Genomic DNA, 18,438 nt, shown 5'->3' with positions numbered 1-18,438 from the left:
TTTATTTAACCTTTATTTAACTAGGCAAGTCAGTTAAGAACAGTGGGTTAACTGCCTTGTTCAGGGGCAGAACGACAGATTTTTACCTCCTCAGCTCGGGGATTAGAACTTTGCAACCTTTCGGTTACTAGCCCAACACTCTAACCACTAGGCTACCCTGCAGTAGAGGTCGACAGATGTTTTGGACACTTGCTACATATTGTTTCTATGTAAGTGTTGGTGGTTTGTAGCAGGTCGTGACATTAGTTGCTCTATGATTCAGAATGGAGATTGTCCTGTAATAGCAGGTCAATGGGCCCAGGTTGTCACACAATGAGAGGTCAGACTCTCACCCTCTGAGTTATAGATAGGACCACACAGTCATATCTGTACACCGTTGTCCACTGCCACGGCGGCAGGTAGCCTAGCGTTTAAGAGCGTTGGGTCAGTAACCGAAATGTCGCTGGTTTGAATCCCAGAGCCGGCAAGGTGGACAAATCTGCCGTTCTGCCCTTGAGCAAGGCGGTTAACCCCCAACAACAACTGGTCCCCGGGTGCCAATGACGAGGATGTTGGGGTTGGGTTAAATGCAGAAGTCACATTTCAGTTGAATGCCTTCCGTTTTTTAATTTACTGTATGGGGGGAGAGAGGAGTGTAGGTAATGTATTATCGGGGTGTGTAAGCTGTATGTATTGGCTCCCTTCACCCCTCCGTGTCTGGCCCTGGACCAGACCCAACCTGCCCCAATCAGAAGCCCTCCTCCTTTTCCCTGCTGTCTCCTCTCCTCCGGGCTCCAAACTGCAGCTGGCTGGCCTCAGGGACAGGTGGCTTGACTCCAGGTCTGTCGACTGGATATGTGGCTGTGGTCATCAGATAGCCTATTGTAGGTTCATATTTTCATTTACACCTAACTAAATAAAGTCTTAAGATGAAAAATGTCAGGATATTGGATGGAATAATTGTCTGTTTACTAAACCACTCCTGCCAACAAAGATGTCACGTGAAAATACAGAGCTGTATGCAGGCACACACACACACACACACACACACACACACACACACACACACACACACACACACACACACACATCCCTCACCTCTTCCAACAGGATCAAACACAGGGAGGTCCAGAGCTGTCAAACATTGATCATAAAGCCAGGGGTTTATACAATACCCATAATCCCTCGCCTTGCAGAAAAAACGTCCAAATCCTAGCCGGCTGAATTACATTTATTTTAGGAAAAGGCTTAATCCAAATATATCCCAACCTTGTCATTTGCTTTGATTCATGACATAAAAGCCCCAGCTGTGCTGTGTGTTGTGTTCACTCTTCTTCCCCTGCTGTCTCTCTGTCTGTCTCTGTGCTGCTCAGGAGAGGAGAGAAGAAAACCCTCAGTAAACATTCTGACAGGCTGGCTTTGCTGCTATTTATAGTTCCTGGTGTTAAGTCTTGACTGGGCAGGACTATGCAGGGATAGTTGAGGATGGACAGATGCTATAAAATACTAAGATGCCTGGAGTCCATGAGTGAAATGTAATGAAATCTGCCATACTCTTCTGACAGGTGTTACAAATTCCATGCCTGACTGTTTTAAAAATGTAGCATTGAGAGCTTTAACAACCCAATTTGCTGTTCTACTGTATCTATGTCATTGCATCCACTACCTATCAATGCTATTCTAGGCACTTCCTCCATCACCTGACCTGTTTCAGCTGGAGATGTGTAATAATCCCTACCAGAAAACTGTTCTGTGGGTCAGTCTCAAACTCCATAGCGGAGGAATGGACCTAATCCCTCAGAAATAGTCCCTAATCCAGGAGAAATTGGCCCTAATCCCGCTCCGTCCGGCCAATCTGCTATGCTCTGCTCTCTGTCTTCAATGACATTTCAGAGAGGATGCCCTGGCACCTCTGCTGGTGCTCTTCAGTAACTAAGGAAACACTCTTGACTTCCCAGAGTGCACCAAGCTATAGCCTCCCCGCCATGTGACACAGACTGTCAGGTCACACTGACCTTGAGAACATGCTGCGTTTGTTTCTGATGTTGTCTGTTGAATTTAGATATGCATAGTGCTCCCCTCCTTCATTTAGAAAAGGACTGTGAGTGAGTGAGTGAGTGAGTGAGTGAGTGAGTGAGTGAGTGAGTGAGTGAGTGAGTGAGTGAGTGAGTGAGTGAGTGAGTGAGTGAGTGAGTGAGTGAGTGAGTGAGTGAGTGAGTGAGTGAGTGAGTGAGTGAGTGAGTGAGTGAGTGAGTGAGTGAGTGAGTAGGTAGGTAGGTGTGTTTTGGGTTAGAGATGGAATGGATGGAGCAGAACCTATGTCAGAGATATGGAGGGGGGTGGAGAGAGAAGAGGTGGGGCACCAAGTTGGACAGTGGTCTGTATCAGTTTATTGATTGGAGGGAGGGGGGATTAAGGAAGAAGGAATGGCCTGGGCACGTGAGCTAACCACACAATGGTTTCCACTGTTGCCCCTAGTGGACACACATCGATAATGCACTCTCTGTTTCATAACAGGTTTAAACTGAATGAAGATTTACTCCCATTGAAAACAGAACAATGTACAGTGCATTCGGAAAGTATTTAGACCCCTTGACTTTTTCCACATTTTGTTACATTACAGCCTTATTCTAAAATTGATTAAATTACATTTTTTCCTCATCAATCTACACACAATACCCCATAATGACATTTTTGCAAATGTATTAAAAATAAAAACAGAAATGCATTTATTTACATAAGAATTCAGACCCTTTGCTATGAGACTCGAAATTGAGCTCAGGTGCCTCCTGTTTCCATTGACCATCCTTGAGATGTTTCTACAACTTGATTGGAGTCCACCTGTGGTAAATTAAATTGATTGGACATGATTTGGAAAGACACACACCTGTCTATATAAGGTCCCACAGTTGACAGTGCATGTCAGAGCAAAAATCAACCCATGAGTTCTAAGGAATTGTCCATCGAGCTCTGAGACAGGATTGCGTTGAGGCACAGATCTGGGGAAGGGTGCCAACACATTTCTGCAGCATTGAAGGTCCCCAAGAACACAGTGGCCTCCATCATTCTTAAATGGAAGAAGTTTGGAACCACCCACACTCTTCCTAGAGCTGGCCGCCCGGCCAAACTGAGCAAACGGGGGAGAAGGGCCTTGGTCAGGGAGGTGATCAAGAACCCAGAGCTCCTCTGTGGAGATGGGAGAACTTTCCAGAAGGACAACCATCTCTGCACCACTCCACTAATCAGGCCTTTATGGTAGAGTGGCCAGACGGAAGCCACTCCTCAGTAAAAGGCACATGACAGCCCGCTTGACACCTAAAGGACTCAGACCATGAGAAACGATATTCTCTGGTCTGATGAAATCAAGATTGAACTCTTTGGCTTGAATGCCAAGTGTCAAATCTGGAGGAAACCTGGCACCATCCCTAGGGTGAAGCATGGTGGTGGCAGCATCATGCTGTGGGGATATTTTTCAGTGGCAGGGACTGGGAGACTAGTCAGGATCGAGGGACTAGTCAGGATCCTTGATGAAAACCTGCTCCACAGCGCTCCGGACCTCAGACTGGGGTGAAGTTTTACCTTCCAACAGGACAACAACCCTAAACACACAGCCAAGACAGCGCAGGAGTGGCTTTGGGACAAGTCTCTGAATGTCCTTGAATGGCCCAGCCAGAGCCCGGATTTGAACCCAATCGAACATCTCTGGAGAGACCTGACAATAACTGTAACGTAACAAAATGTGGAAAAAGTCAAGGCTTCTGAATACTTTCTGAATGCACTGTATCTGCAATTCATCCTATGAGTAAATAAACCACTGATGAAGCTCATCACGAAATACAATCAACCACCACAATCAGAAATAATTCACACATTTACTAGTGTGGCTTTAGTTTCAATGTCATTCTGAGAGTCACCCAGGGAGCGGTATGTAGCCCAGCGGCTAAAGAGTTGGACATGTAGCCGAAAGGTCTCCAGTTCAAATCCCAGTCCGGGCATTGTAAAAGGGGGGAAATTGATCTGGCAACTGGAGGGCTGCTGGGTTCATATTTTAACCCCAAAACCCCCTACCGTTTGGTCCTTGAGCAAGGCCCGTAACCCCACACCATGCTCTCCATCCAGCTTGACCTTGTACTCCTCTCAACTGTGTCTGAAGAGAGAAGATTCATTTCCGTTGTTCGCTGTAACTATGGACAATAAAGTTGTATTGTATTTTACCCCCTCAACTCCTGTCACACAGACCATCTTGCTCTGTAGCTCAAATGGCCCTCTCTGTCTAATGAGGAGCAGTTCTTTAATCCTGCCAATGTGAATAGTGTTTTCGACCTGTGAATGGTAGATTCAGTTTGGTTGACCTGACCAGGTTGATGCATGCTCCAATGTCTCTCTTTTCTCCTTTTAATCTGTTCTCTTTATATTTCTTTTCTCCTTCTCTTCATCCTTCCCTCCTTCTCCCTCTCCCTCTCATCCCTGCATTGTGTGCTGCTGAGCTGAGTCCATTGGCGTCAAAACGAGTCTTTCATCAGCCCTCTCATTAATCAAGTCATCACTCTGCAGTCTTCTGTCTCTCTCTTTCACTTCTTCGTCTCTCTCTTTTCCCTCTCTCATATGCTTGCTTGCTTTTCCCCTTTCTATCCCTCTCTCCCTTTGACTCACTGGTTCATTCCCTTTCTCTCTTTCCTCCAAGTCCCCTCCTCTCTCTCTCTCTCTCCCTGCAGGCTTCAACTCAGGAGCTACATTTTAAACTGTGATATGCCCCTGAAAACACACAAACACTTTTGAGAGAGACACACACACACACACACACACACACACACACTGACACCCTTTTGAGCTAGTTTTAGCTTTGCCTGTGAGTGCACTGCCTCTTTGACGTCATTGCAGAGATTGCTCAGTTGTCTGTGAGGAGAGAGTGAGAGCTGGCTTGAGTTGGTGTGAGACGCCTCACCATGTCCTAGTATTAGCATCACAAAATAAGTTCTGCAGCCGCTCCTCTCCCCCTCTGAGAGATGTAGCCTAGCTATTTCCTCCAGCCGCTCCTCTCCCCCTCTGAGAGATGTAGCCTAGCTATTTCCTCCAGCCGCTCCTCTCCCCCTCTGTGAGATGTAGCCTAGCTATTTCCTCCAGCCGCTCCTCTCCCCCTCTGTGAGATGTAGCCTAGCTATTTCCTCCAGCCGCTCCTCTCCCCCTCTGAGAGATGTAGCCTAGCTATTTCCTCCAGCCGCTCCTCTCCCCCTCTGTGAGATGTAGCCTAGCTATTTCCTCCAGCCGCTCCTCTCCCCCTCTGAGAGATGTAGCCTAGCTATTTCCTCCAGCCGCTCCTCTCCCCCTCTGTGAGATGTAGCCTAGCTATTTCCTCCAGCCGCTCCTCTCCCCCTCTGAGAGATGTAGCCTAGCTATTTCCTCCTGTGATGGCCCTAACTGCAGATGTACCCCCTGTGTATTGTAGCGTATAGGCACCACTGGCTGATCCAATTTGAGATTGACTGACTGGGAGGAAATAGGCTCCATCTGGCCACCTGCTTTTCCTTTAGATGGAGACGCTGATACAACTAGGTCCTGTGTGTCACACAGCACGCTTTGAAGACAGCTGCAGCTTTGTTCTTGTGTCCAGGGATGGAAGCAGTAATGTAGAGTTACACTAGATAGACATGCGTCTATGGCTGTCACGCTTGGAGTGGACATGAGGCAGGACCCTAAAGGCGTCAACATGCTTCAGTTCGGCTGGCGGCTAGCCGAAGTCGGCTAGGCGAACCGAACGAGTGTGCTCGCATACTCCCTTATCCCTTAAAAGACCTTCGCTTGAAAAACTAGAAAAGTGGCAATAGTACTGTTTGTCCCTGTACTGTAGCCAGTATATACTTCCTCAAAATAGTCCGAATTAATCTAAGATCAATTTTGCCGTTTTGGCAGAGGAGATCATTTTTTTACAATTTTCCAACTAACTAAGATGTTTGGTGCAGTATTTCTAAATGAAAAAATTGACTTGAAAACGAGTCGTCTCTCATTGAATGACAACAGACTTTATTGAAGAATCCCTACAGTTGACCAACCACGGACGAAGGGGCGTATTTAGAAAACATTTTGTGTGCCCGAACAGCTGAGAAAAAACCTTACCGAAGTCCAAAACGAACAAACTCTTCCCAACTGTTTCAGCTGGGAAGCATGCGGACGCCTTAATAAAGGCAATTAGTCCCAGTGTCTTCAGTGTCTCCACTTCACATGGGCAGGCTGGCAGTACAGTAAGTGCACCAATGCCTCTTATGGTATACAGTTTGTAGCATACTACAGTGAGGGGAAAAAAGTATTTGATCCACTGCTGATTTTGTACGTTTGCCCACTGACAAAGAAATGATCAGTCTATAATTTTAATGGTAGGTTTATTTGAACAGTGAGAGACAGAATAACAACAAAACAATCCAGAAAAACGCATGTCAAAAATGTTATAAAATGATTTGCATTTTAATGAGGGAAATAAGTATTTGACCCCCTCTCAATCAGAAAGATTTCTGGCCCCAGGTGTATGTAGGTAACAAGGTAACACTCTTAAAGGGAGTGCTCCTAATCTCAGCTTGTTACCTGTGTAAAAGACACCTGTCCACAGAAGCAATCAATCAGATTCCAAACTCTCCACCATGGCCAAGACCAAAGAGCTCTCCAAGGATGTCAGGGACAAGATTGTAGACCTACACAAGGCTGGAATGGGCTACAAGACAATCTCCCTCGGCCTGGAGCTCCATGCAAGATCTCACCTCGTGGAGTTGCAATGATCATGAGAACGGTGAGGAATCAGCCCAGAACTACACGTGATGATCTTGTCAATGATCTCAAGGCAGATGGGACCATAGTCACCAAGAAAACAATTGGTAACACACTACGCTGTGAAGGACTGAAATCCTGCAGCACCCGCAAGGTCCCCCTACTCAAGAAAGCACATATACATGCCCGTCTGATGCCGATGAACATCTGAATGATTCAGAGGACAACTGGGTGAAAGTGTTGTGGTCAGATGAGACCAAAATGGAGCTCTTTGGCATCAACTCAACTCCACGTGTTTGGAGGAGGTTGAATGCTGCCTATGACCCCCAAGAACACCATCCCCACCGTCAAACATGGAGGTGGAAACATGATGCTTTGGGGGTGTTTTTCTGCTAAGGGGACAGGAACACTTCACTGCATCAAAGGGACGATGGGCGGGGCCATGTACCGTCAAATCTTGGGTGAGAACCTCCTTCCCTCAGCCAGGGCAATGAAAATGGGTCGTGGATGGGTATTCTAGCATGACAATGACTCAAAACACACGGCCAAGGCAACAAAGGAGTGGCTCAAGAAGAAGCACATTAAGGTCCTGGAGTGGCCAAGCCAGTCTCCAGACCTTAATCCCATAGAAAATCTGTGGAGGGAGCTGAAGGTTCGAGTTGCCAAACGTCAGCCTCGAAAACTTAATGACTTGGAGAAGATCTGCAAAGAGGAGTGGGACAAAATCCCTCCTGAGATGTGTGCAAACCTGGTGGCCAACTACAAGAAACATCTGACCTCTGTGATTACCAACGAGGGTTTTGCCACCAAGTACTAAGTCATGTTTTGCAGAGGGGTCAAATACTTATTTCCCTCATTAAAATGCAAATCAATTTATAACATTTTTGACATGCGTTTTTCTGGATTTTTGTTGTTATTCTGTCTCTCACTGTTCAAATAAACCTACCATTAAAATTATAGACTGATAATTTCTTTGTCAGTGGGCAAACGTACAAAATCAGCAGGGGATGAAATACTTTTTTCCCTCACTGTATATACTCATTTGCATTCGTGTTGGACAACATTGATTCTTTCTTTCTTCTGATTTCCCCCTCTTCTATTTGCTGGCATCCAATAATTTTCCATTTGGCTCCGTCTTTTTCCTTCTCCATCAATATCTCACCTTTTGTTTTACCCCCATTTTTCCTCTCAGGTTCTCTTCCCCCAGCAACTATAGTGTAGATTTAGTCACACCTTCATTTGCTCACCTTATATGAACCTCACCTCACCATGTTGTCATCTCAACCACAGCTCTCTCTCTCTCTCTCTCTCTGCTCTCTCTCCAAATCTATCTCCCTCTCCTCTCCTTCTCTCCCCCTCTCTTTTTCTCTCTATCAATCTCTAGCTCACTCTACTCTCTTTCTCTCTCATCCCGCTCTCTCTATTTCCTCTCTCTCTCTCCCTCCCTTCATCTCCTCTCTCCTCCCCCTCTCTCCTCTCTGTGCTGACTGCTGACTGTGATGGCAGCATAGCGGTGTGACTTGGGTCTGAATGCTCAGTGAGGTAGTGCTGCAGTGGAGGCAGCAGTCTGAGATTAGAGACATTACCATAACAAACCCCTCACAGATTGGTTCTGGGCCTCCTCACATCGGGTCCTGGCAGCACTACAGTATTTTTTTAGGAGCAGATTGACGTTTACTGGGATGAATCTTGTCCTGGAGGCAAAGCTGAGCGATTTCCAGTAGATGGGCCAGTGGCAATTTCACAATATCGTCAAAATTCATGAAAACCAAAATGTGCTTTTTGTACTTATTTTAAGTTTAGGGTTAGACACAAGGTTAGCATTGAGGTTAGGTTTAAAATCAAATGTCATGACTTGTGTGACTATGCCAGCTAGTGAATACCCTGCAGAGCTACCTCTAGTTCATGAGTCAACCCAATAAATGCCAACCTGCATTCTCTTCAGGCATAGCCAGGCCAGCATCAGTCAGTACCAGAGGCCCCGGGGAGGGCTCAGGGCCAGACCCAGATGCAGACACGGGAGGCAGATGGTTTGAGTATTTGATATTTATTATTTCCAAAAAGGGTAGTCAAGAGAATGGTCGTGGACAGGAAAATGGTCAAAACCAGTTTAGAGTCCAGGAGGTACAGAGTGGCAGGCAGGCTCGAGGTCAGGGCAGGCAGACTGGTCAGGCAGGTGGGTACGGAGTCCAGAAAACAGGCAAGAGTCAAAATTGGGAGGACTAGCAAAAGAGAGAATAGCAAAGCAGGAGCACGGGAAAAACACGCTGGTTGACGTGAAACAGACAAGACGAACTGGCACAGAGAGACAGGAAACACAGGGATAAATACACTGGGGAAAATAAGTGACACCTGGAGGGGGTGGAGACATTCACAAGGACAGGTGAAACAGATCAGGGCGTTACACTGGTGTATCAGGCTGGGTCTTAATGAAGAATACATCCCTGTGTTTATTGTTGACTGTCTGTGAGAAGATAGGATGGCTCTCTCTGTCATTCACCACACCTCATTGTTTTAGAGGAAAAAGGGGGAGGCTTGCAAGCCGAAGAACACCATCCCAACCATGAAGCACGGGGGTGGCAGCATCATGTTATGGGGGTGCTTTGCTACAGGAGGGACTGGTGCACTTCACAAAATAGATGCTATCATGAGGTAGGAAAATGATGTAGATATATTGAAGCAACATCTCAAGACATCAGTCAGGAAGTTAAAGCTTGGTCGCAAATGGGTCTTCCAAATGGACAATGACCCCAAGCATACTTCCAAAGTTGTGGGGAAATGGCTTAAGGACAACAAAGTCAAGGTATTGGAGTGGTCATCACAAAGCCCTGATCTCAATCCTATAGAAAATTTGTGGGCAGAACTGAAAAAGTGTTTGCGAGCAAGGAGGTCTATAAACCTGACTCAGTTACACCAGCTCTGTCAGGAGGAATGGGCCACAATTCACCCAACTTATTGTGGGAAGCTTGTGGAAGGCTACCCGAAACGTTGGACCCAAGTTAAACAATTTAAAGGCAATGCTACCAAATACTAATTGAGTGTATCTAAACATCTGACCCACTGGGAATGTGATGAAAGAAATAAAAGCAGAAATAAATCATTCTCTCTACTATTATTCTTACATTTCACATTCTTAAAATAAAGTGGTGATCCTAACTGACCTAAGACAGGGAATGTTTACTAGGATTAAATGTCAGGAATTGTGAAAACTGAGTTTAAATGTATTTGGCTAAGGTGTATGTAAACTTCCGACTTCAACTGTGTGTGAGAATGCTGTTCATTGACTACAGCTCAGCATTCAACACTATAGTGCCTACAAAGCTCATCACTAAGCGATGGACCCTGGGTCTAAACACCTTCCTCTGCAACTGGATCCTGAACTTCCTGACGGGCCACCCTCAGGTGGTAAAGGTAGGTAACAACATGTCTGCCGCGCTGATTCTCAACACTGGGGCCCCTCAGGGGTGCGTGCTTAGTCCCCTACTGTACTCCCTGTTCACCCACGACTGCATGGCCAAGCACGACTCCAACACCATCATTAAGTTTGCTGACGACACAACCGACAACGATGAGACAGCCTATAGGGAGGAGGTCAGAGACCTGGCAGTGTGGTGCCAGGACAACAACCTCTCCCTCAACGTGAGCAAGACAAAGGACATGATCGTGGACTACAGGAAAAGGCGGGTTGAACAGGCCCCCATTAACATCGACAGGGCTGTAGTGGAGCAGGTCGAGAGTTTCACTTTCCATGGTGTTCACATCACCAACAAACTATCATGGTCCAAACACACCAAGAAAGTCATGATGAAGGCACAACAACATCTTTTCCCCCTAAGGAGAGTGAAAAGATTTGGCATGGGTCCCCAGATCCTCAAAAAGTTATACAGCTGCACCATGAAGAGCATACTGACTGGTTTCATCACCGCCTGGTATGGCAACTGCTAGGCATCGGACCGTAAGGTGCTACAGAGGGTAGTGTGTACGGCCGAGTACATCACTGGGGCCAAGCTTCCTGCCATCCAGGACCTATATACTAGGCGGTGTGAGAGGAAGGCCCCAAAAAAATGTCAGACTCGTCACCCTAGTCATAGACTTGTCTCTGCTACAACACGGCAAGCGATACTGGAGCCCAAGTCTAGGTTCAAAAGGCTCCTGAACAGCTTCTACCCACAAGCCATAAGACTGCTGAACAATTAATCAAACGGCCACCCGGACTATTTACATTGGTTGTGTGTTTCAATGGATTCTAAGCTGTTCTGTATGTACTTGGGTACTTGAAAATGTCATTTGTCTGTGTGGTTGCGTGCAGTGCATGCACATGTACACTGTTTATAATGTCAACGTTGAAACACTCATCTTGAACTTAGAAACAGCTCTGTCTGTCTGTGTTGTCCAGAGACTCCTTTGACAACAGGCAGTTCCCAGCAGAGTCTGGGTACAAAGGTCTCTCTCTGGGCTGCTGTTCCACTGAACACTAGATTTTCCATTTCCCCCATTAAGGTTTTGTCTGTCAATAACTGGTTAGAAGACTGGGTGGGCCTTCCATTGTGACTCTCCTTTATCTAATCAAGGGTTTCCCACAGGCAGGCAGGCCGTTGTGGCCGGAGTGATGATGGCTTTGTGTGGCCAAAGATAAGCAGCTAAATGGATGGACTGGGCTTTGTTTACAGTAGAAAACCGTGGCGAGTGGGAGGCTTTATTGGTTTAAACTGATTGTTTGGTTTCAACTTACCTTATATACAGTTGAGTCCTGATAAGTACACATCGGATAAGTGAACATACATCAGTTTAAGTGCAGTTCTGTTGATCAATCCCATTTCACTTGCTTCAGATATCAGGAGTGGACTGTATTCCATTGACTCTGCTGTTACTGTCTCTCTCATCTAACTCTGGTCACGTTTCTACTCTATTGCCATGTGGACAAGTGACTGTTAAACTGCTCCGCTTATGCAGACAGTCTGTCTTTGTGTGTGTTTTATGAAGGACCTTGTAGTGGTGTGTGAAATCAGCCCCAGCCTCTGTCTTAGCCAGCGCAATTAGTCTAAGCCATGTGGTCTTGGTCTGGCTGTGTTGAAGCCCTTATACTCTTTTATTTTCAGCTCAACGACACAAACGGGTCCTTGTGAGTCAGGTGGGTTTATGAAATGGTGTTCAAAGCTACCCGCTGGTCGCCCCCCCCACCGGTTTGTGACAGGCTGAGATGGGTTGTTTATCGACACCTAAGAAAACCGTGTGTGTGTGTGTGTGTGTGTGTGTGTGTGTTTGTGTGAGATCGGGGTGACAGAGGCTGATTTTCCATTAAGGAAGGACAACATGATAAAATATTACATTGGCACTGCAGGATCGTTCTGTCAATACACCCAAATAGACAGAGGGGAGAGAGGGCAAAAGAGAGAGTAAGAGATAGAGAAAGGAAATGAGGAGAGATGGAGTGGAGAGAGGCAAACACATGCTACCCTCTATGCAGTGTACCTGGTTGGCATTAGTGTGAGTGTATGACTTAACACAGTCATGCAATACTGCCATATAATAACCTGTCCCTTGCCTCAGCATGGCTGATGTTCTGTGCATTGCATGTATTCACATACAGATAAGTACTATCCCGGTCTATGTGTATTCCATGGAGGTAACGTGTTAGCTGTGTTCCATGGAGGTAATGTGTTAGCTGTGTTCCATGGAGGTAACGTGTTAGCTGTGTTCCATGGAGGTAACGTGTTAGCTGTATTCCGTGGAGGTAACGTGTTAGCTGTGTTCCGTGGAGGTAACGTGTTAGCTGTATTCCGTGGAGGTAACGTGTTAGCTGTGTTCCGTGGAGGTAACGTGTTAGCTGTGTGACGTGGAGGTAACGTGTTAGCTATGTGACGTGGAGGTAACGTGTTAGCTGTGTGACGTGGAGGTAACGTGTTAGCTGTGTGACGTGGAGGTAACGTGTTAGCTGTATTCCGTGGAGGTAACGTGTTAGCTGTGTTCCGTGGAGGTAACGTGTTAGCTGTATTCCGTGGAGGTAACGTGTTAGCTGTATTCTATGGAGGTAACGTGTTAGCTGTATTCTATGGAGGTAACGTGTTAGCTGTATTCCATGGAGGTAACGTGTTAGCTGTATTCCATGGAGGTAACGTGTTAGCTGTATTCCATGGAGGTAACGTGTTAGCTGTGTTCCATGGAGGGGAAGTGTTAGCTGTATTCTGTGGAGGTAACGTGTTAGCTGTGTTCCGTGGAGGTAACATGTTAGCTGTATTCCGTGGAGGGGAAGTGTTAGCTGTGTTCCATGGAGGTAACGTGTTAGCTGTGTTCCATGGAGGGGAAGTGTTAGCTGTATTCCATGGAGGTAACGTGTTAGCTGTATTCCATGGAGGTAACGTGTTAGCTGTATTCCATGGAGGTAATGTGTTAGCTGTGTTCCATGGAGGGGAAGTGTTAGCTGTATTCTATGGAGGTAACGTGTTAGCTGTATTCCATGGAGGTAACGTGTTAGCTGTATTCCGTGGAGGGGAAGTGTTAGCTGTGTTCCATGGAGGTAACGTGTTAGCTGTAGTCCATGGAGGTAACGTGTTAGCTGTATTCCATGGAGGTAACGTGTTAGCTGTATTCTATGGAGGTAATCTGTTAGCTGTATTCTATGCAGGTAACGTGTTAGCTGTATTCTATGGAGGTAACGTGTTAGCTGTATTCTATGGAGGTAATCTGTTAGCTGTATTCTATGGAGGTAATGTGTTAGCTGTGTTCCATGGAGGTAACGTGTTAGCTGTGTTCTATGGAGGTAACGTGTTAGCTGTGTTCCATGGAGGTAACGTGTTAGCTGTGTTCCATGGAGGTAACGTGTTAGCTGTGTTCCATGGAGGTAACGTGTTAGCTGTGTTCCATGGAGGTAACGTGTTAGCTGTGTTCCATGGAGGTAACGTGTTAGCTGTGTTCCATGGAGGTAACGTGTTAGCTGTGTTCCATGGAGGTAACGTGTTAGCTGTGTTCCATGGAGGTAACGTGTTAGCTGTGTTCCATGGAGGTAACGTGTTAGCTGTGTTCCATGGAGGTAACGTGTTAGCTGTGTTCCATGGAGGTAACGTGTTAGCTGTGTTCTATGGTACCTCTGTTGTTTACCCTGGACAAATAGTCGTGTTTCACCACCGGGTAGCTCAAATTCTAAGTCGAGGAGAAGGAGGCAGACGCAAAGCACCGCTGTAAAATAACGTCAGCATCAGACTCATGTATTAATCATCATTTCATCCTTTGATATATCACAAGTAGTGTTTACTACAGTAGAATGATTATTATATGACTATGAGTGGTTATACTAGTATTTTAACAATCTTTTTAGAATATTAAATTAATTGGTATATGTTTCATTAGCCTCACCAACGCTGCCTGATCCCGCAAGCTTACATGATTGTTGCTGCACGTCAGTGGCGGTCGTTGCCGTTTAAGATGAGGGAGGATGATCATTTTTTTAATGAACATGGCCTTATTTCTATTACAGCATATTGGATGACTGTCATTCATATTCTATTCACCCAGCTCAATGTAACATTGATAGGTTTAGGCTACTACATGATACTCACATTTTCCCTGTACCCATCATGAGGCTGCTACAACCTAGCCTATGAATGAAAGTTTACAACGTAGGTGCACAGGTCGAGAGAATTTTGAATAATCCTGGTGACAGACAGTGACACATTCAATACTGCTTTGCACACTGTTGCCTGCATCTAGCTGTACTAGGGTCTAATCATTAGTCCAACAGTTGCAAACAAGCATTTCTATTGGACAATATCAGGTATGTTTATCCCCATTTCTTTCTGTTTGCTTCAATTTAAGTAAACGTTTTTCAACAGAAACACAGTTCACTTACATAGCAGCCACATAAAAACAACTCGTTGTGTATATATAATTTCTTCAAGCATCTATCTATATACTCTCCTCCTCTCACCTTTTCCATCGCTTGTGGACTTCAGTGCGCAACACATCAGCTGTCTGTGACCAGGTGAAAAAACCTTTCCAAGCCAAACTTTCATATCATGACCGCTAACCGCTACACACAGCCTACATCGTTGTCACGTCATAGTCAACCAGAACTACTAGAACTAACACATTAGTAAACCCGCTACAATCATGCAGTACAGTGTACAGTCAGAAAGCAGTTTAGCAGGCCCCAGTGGCAATAAATTAATAAAACCAAAAGCTTACCTTGACTTGGAAGGGTTCCAGTGTTGGATAGCCATAGCCAGCTAGCTAACATAGCATCCCTCTCTGTTTGAGCTGGGTGTTTGAGTAGGCTAATCTCTCTCTCTCTCTCTCTCGCTCTCTCACTCTCTCTTCTCCCTAATTTTGGAATGAATTAATTTGTTAAAAACAGATAAACTATTGTCTTTCTCTCTGTTTGAGTCAACTACTCACCACATTTTATGCACTGCAGTGCTAGCTAGCTGTAGCTTATGCTTTCAGTACTAGATTAATTCTCTGATCCTTTGATTGGGTGGACATGTCAGTTCATGCTGCAAGAACCATGAGCATTGAAGTCAAGGTACCCAGAGGAGGAGAGAAGCTAGTTGTCCTCCAGCTACACCATGGTGCTACCCTACAGAGTGCTGTTGAGACTACTGTAGTTCTTCATTGCAACAGTTTATTTTCATAAATTATTTGGTGACGTGAATATACACTGCTCAAAAAAATAAAGGGAACACTTAAACAACACAATGTAACTCCAAGTCAATCACACTTCTGTGAAATCAAACTGTCCACTTAGGAAGCAACACTGATTGACAATACATTTCACATGCTGTTGTGCAAATGGAATAGACAACAGGTGGAAATTATAGGCAATTAGCAAGACACCCCCAATAAAGGAGTGGTTCGGCAGGTGGTGACCACAGACCACTTCTCAGTTCTTATGCTTCCTGGCTGATGTTTTGGTCACTTTTGAATGCTGGCGGTGCTTTCACTCTAGTGGTAGCATGAGACGGAGTCTACAACCCACACAAGTGGCTCAGGTAGTGCAGCTCATCCAGGATGGCACATCAATGCGAGCTGTGGCAAGAAGGTTTGCTGTGTCTGTCAGCGTAGTGTCCAGAGCATGGAGGCGCTACCAGGAGACAGGCCAGTACATCAGGAGACGTGGAGGAGGCCGTAGGAGGGCAACAACCCAGCAGCAGGACCGCTACCTCCGCCTTTGTGCAAGGAGGAGCAGGAGAAGCACTGCCAGAGCCCTGCAAAATGACCTCCAGCAGGCCACAAATGTGCATGTGTCTGCTCAAATGGTCAGAAACAGACTCCATGAGAGTGGTATGAGGGCCCGACGTCCACAGGTGGGGGTTGTGCTTACAGCCCAACACCGTGCAGGACGTTTGGCATTTGCCAGAGAACACCAAGATTGGCAAATTCGCCACTGGCGCCCTGTGCTCTTCACAGATGAAAGCAGGTTCACACTGAGCACATGTGACAGACGTGACAGAGTCTGGAGACGCCGTGGAGAACGTTCTACTGCCTGCAACATCCTCCAGCATGACCGGTTTGGCAGAGGGTCAGTCATGGTGTGGGGTGGCATTTCTTTGGGGGCCCGCACAGCCCTCCATGTGCTCGCCAGAGGTAGCCTGACTGCCATTAGGTACCGAGATGAGATCCTCAGACCCCTTGTGAGACCATATGCTGGTGCGGTTGGCCCTGGGTTCCTCCTAATGCAAGACAATGCTAGACCTCATGTGGCTGGAGTGTGTCAGCAGTTCCTGCAAGAGGAAGGCATTGATGCTATGGACTGGCCCGCCCGTTCCCCAGACCTGAATCCAATTGAGCACATCTGGGACATCATGTCTCGCTCCGTCCACCAACGCCACGTTGCACCACAGACTGTCCAGGAGTTGGCGGATGCTTTAGTCCAGGTCTGGGAGGAGATAACCTCAGGAGACCATCCGCCACCTCATCAGGAGCATGCCCAGGCATTGTAGGGAGGTGATACAGGCACGTGGAGGCAACACACACTACTGAGCCTCATTTTGACTTGTTTTAAGGACATTACATCAAAGTTGGATCAGCCTGTATTGTGTTTTTCCACTTTAATTTTGAGTGTGACTCCAAATCCAGACCTCCATGGGTTGATAAATTGGATTTCCATTGATTTATTTTTGTGTGATTTTGTTGTCAGCACATTCAACTATGTAAAGAAAAAAGTATTTAATAAGATTATTTCATTCATTCAGATCTAGGATGTGTTATTTTAGTGTTCCCTTTATTTTTTGAGCAGTATATTTACTATAAAAAGGACAACTTTTTTTTTAATTGTTCACTATTTATGAAGTTCACTGAGGAGGATGGTCCTCCCCTTCCTCCTCTGAGGAGCCTCCACCGCTGCACGTGTAGCGCAGCAGGAATCAATCTGGTATTTATGAAGCTAATATTCCATATTCATACTGCAGAATATTATTTGAATCCTTCCCCAGAGCCAATGTGTCTGAGCGTGTCTCTTGATTTTAGGGAGCATGGTGTGGAATGCAAATCAACGTTTGATATTGTGTGTGTGTGGAAGAGGGAGCGGGGGGGGGCTAGTGGTCTGATTCCTCTCGGCGTCTCGACTTCTCCAGTCAGCTAGCTCTGACTAACAACCAGCCTGCCTCATAGCTAGAGATTACTACAGAGTGGGCTCTTCAGAGCACAATACAACACACACACTCTCCCCCTCACACACACACACCGGCGTGAACACACAGCCAGGTGCTCCGGACCGAGACGTAGATTCTAGCCGTTATTTGTCTGTTTTAGCGGTACAGAGAGGAGCAAAGTGGAAATGCCTTCCCGAAACCTGGACTGTGATATCTTTGTCCTCATCGCCTGTGTGGTGGACGTTGAGGTGTTCACCAGTCAGGAGGTCAAGGTAGGACAAGATACACATACACACTCCTAGAAGGCAGCACAGAACACACTTCACACACACTTTAGAAGACACGACTAGAGTGTGTGTCCTATGGGTCTGTCTATGCTGCTCAAACAACTCTAAACAACTGCATGCATTTTGTGCTTTCAGTCTGCAATTACTGTAAGACTATTCTGAGGTTGTGTCTGACAGTGTTGTACAGAACTGTTGTTTTGTCCCATCATCAGCCGACTAGAAGCGACACCATGTTAATGTAAACACTGTCTCGACTGTGAGTCCAGCAGGACCAGATGGATAAAAGGCTGTGTTCTGTTTGATTAGAGAGACATAAGGTTAGCTAGTCACCTGTCAGTCACTCCACAGATGCCATTTTATTTAACCTTTATTTAACTAGGCAAGTCAGTTAAGAACAAATGTTTATTTACAATGATGGCTTAGGAACAGTGGGTTAACTGCTTTGTTCATGGGCACAACAACAGATTTTTACCTTGTCAGCTCAGCTCAGGGATTTGATCTAGCAACCTTCCAGTTACTGGCCCAATGCTCTAACCACTAGGCTACCCATGCGCATGCCTAGTGTAGTTGACAAGGTGTACAGGTTAGTACAGGTTAGCAGCCCAGCTAACCTGTACTGTCTGTTTCTGATTGTATTACTGTCTGTACATGCACCACAAACCTTTGATGTATTGATTTTAACACTGAAGTATTATTTGAATGCACTGTATGCAGTTGGTGTTCATTTTACATCAAACATGTCAGAGCCTTTTTACCATTACTTTGATTTGTGTTGGAACAAGTAACATTTTTAGGGTGAAGTGTGTTGAATTGCACAGCAAGATGCTGCA

The 18,438-nt window shown here is 45.9% G+C and overlaps 1 protein-coding gene across 7 annotated transcripts in view; it reads left to right on the top strand.

Moving 5' to 3' along the window:
- LOC100306775 (regulator of calcineurin 2) overlaps positions 1-18,438 on the top strand; it is a 115,355-nt gene that overhangs the window by 34,101 nt on the left and 62,816 nt on the right. Inside the window, exon 1 of one of the 7 annotated variants that reach the window (XM_014144318.2) lies at positions 17,292-17,593. Coding sequence (XP_013999793.1) covers positions 17,507-17,593 — 87 coding nt within the window. The 5' untranslated portion in view covers positions 17,292-17,506. 7 annotated transcript variants of the gene reach the window in all.

This window comes from Salmo salar, chromosome ssa15, assembly GCF_905237065.1.
Source record: "Salmo salar chromosome ssa15, Ssal_v3.1, whole genome shotgun sequence".
Classification (NCBI taxonomy): domain Eukaryota; kingdom Metazoa; phylum Chordata; class Actinopteri; order Salmoniformes; family Salmonidae; genus Salmo; species Salmo salar.
This window is presented reverse-complemented; position numbering and strand designations above follow the sequence as displayed.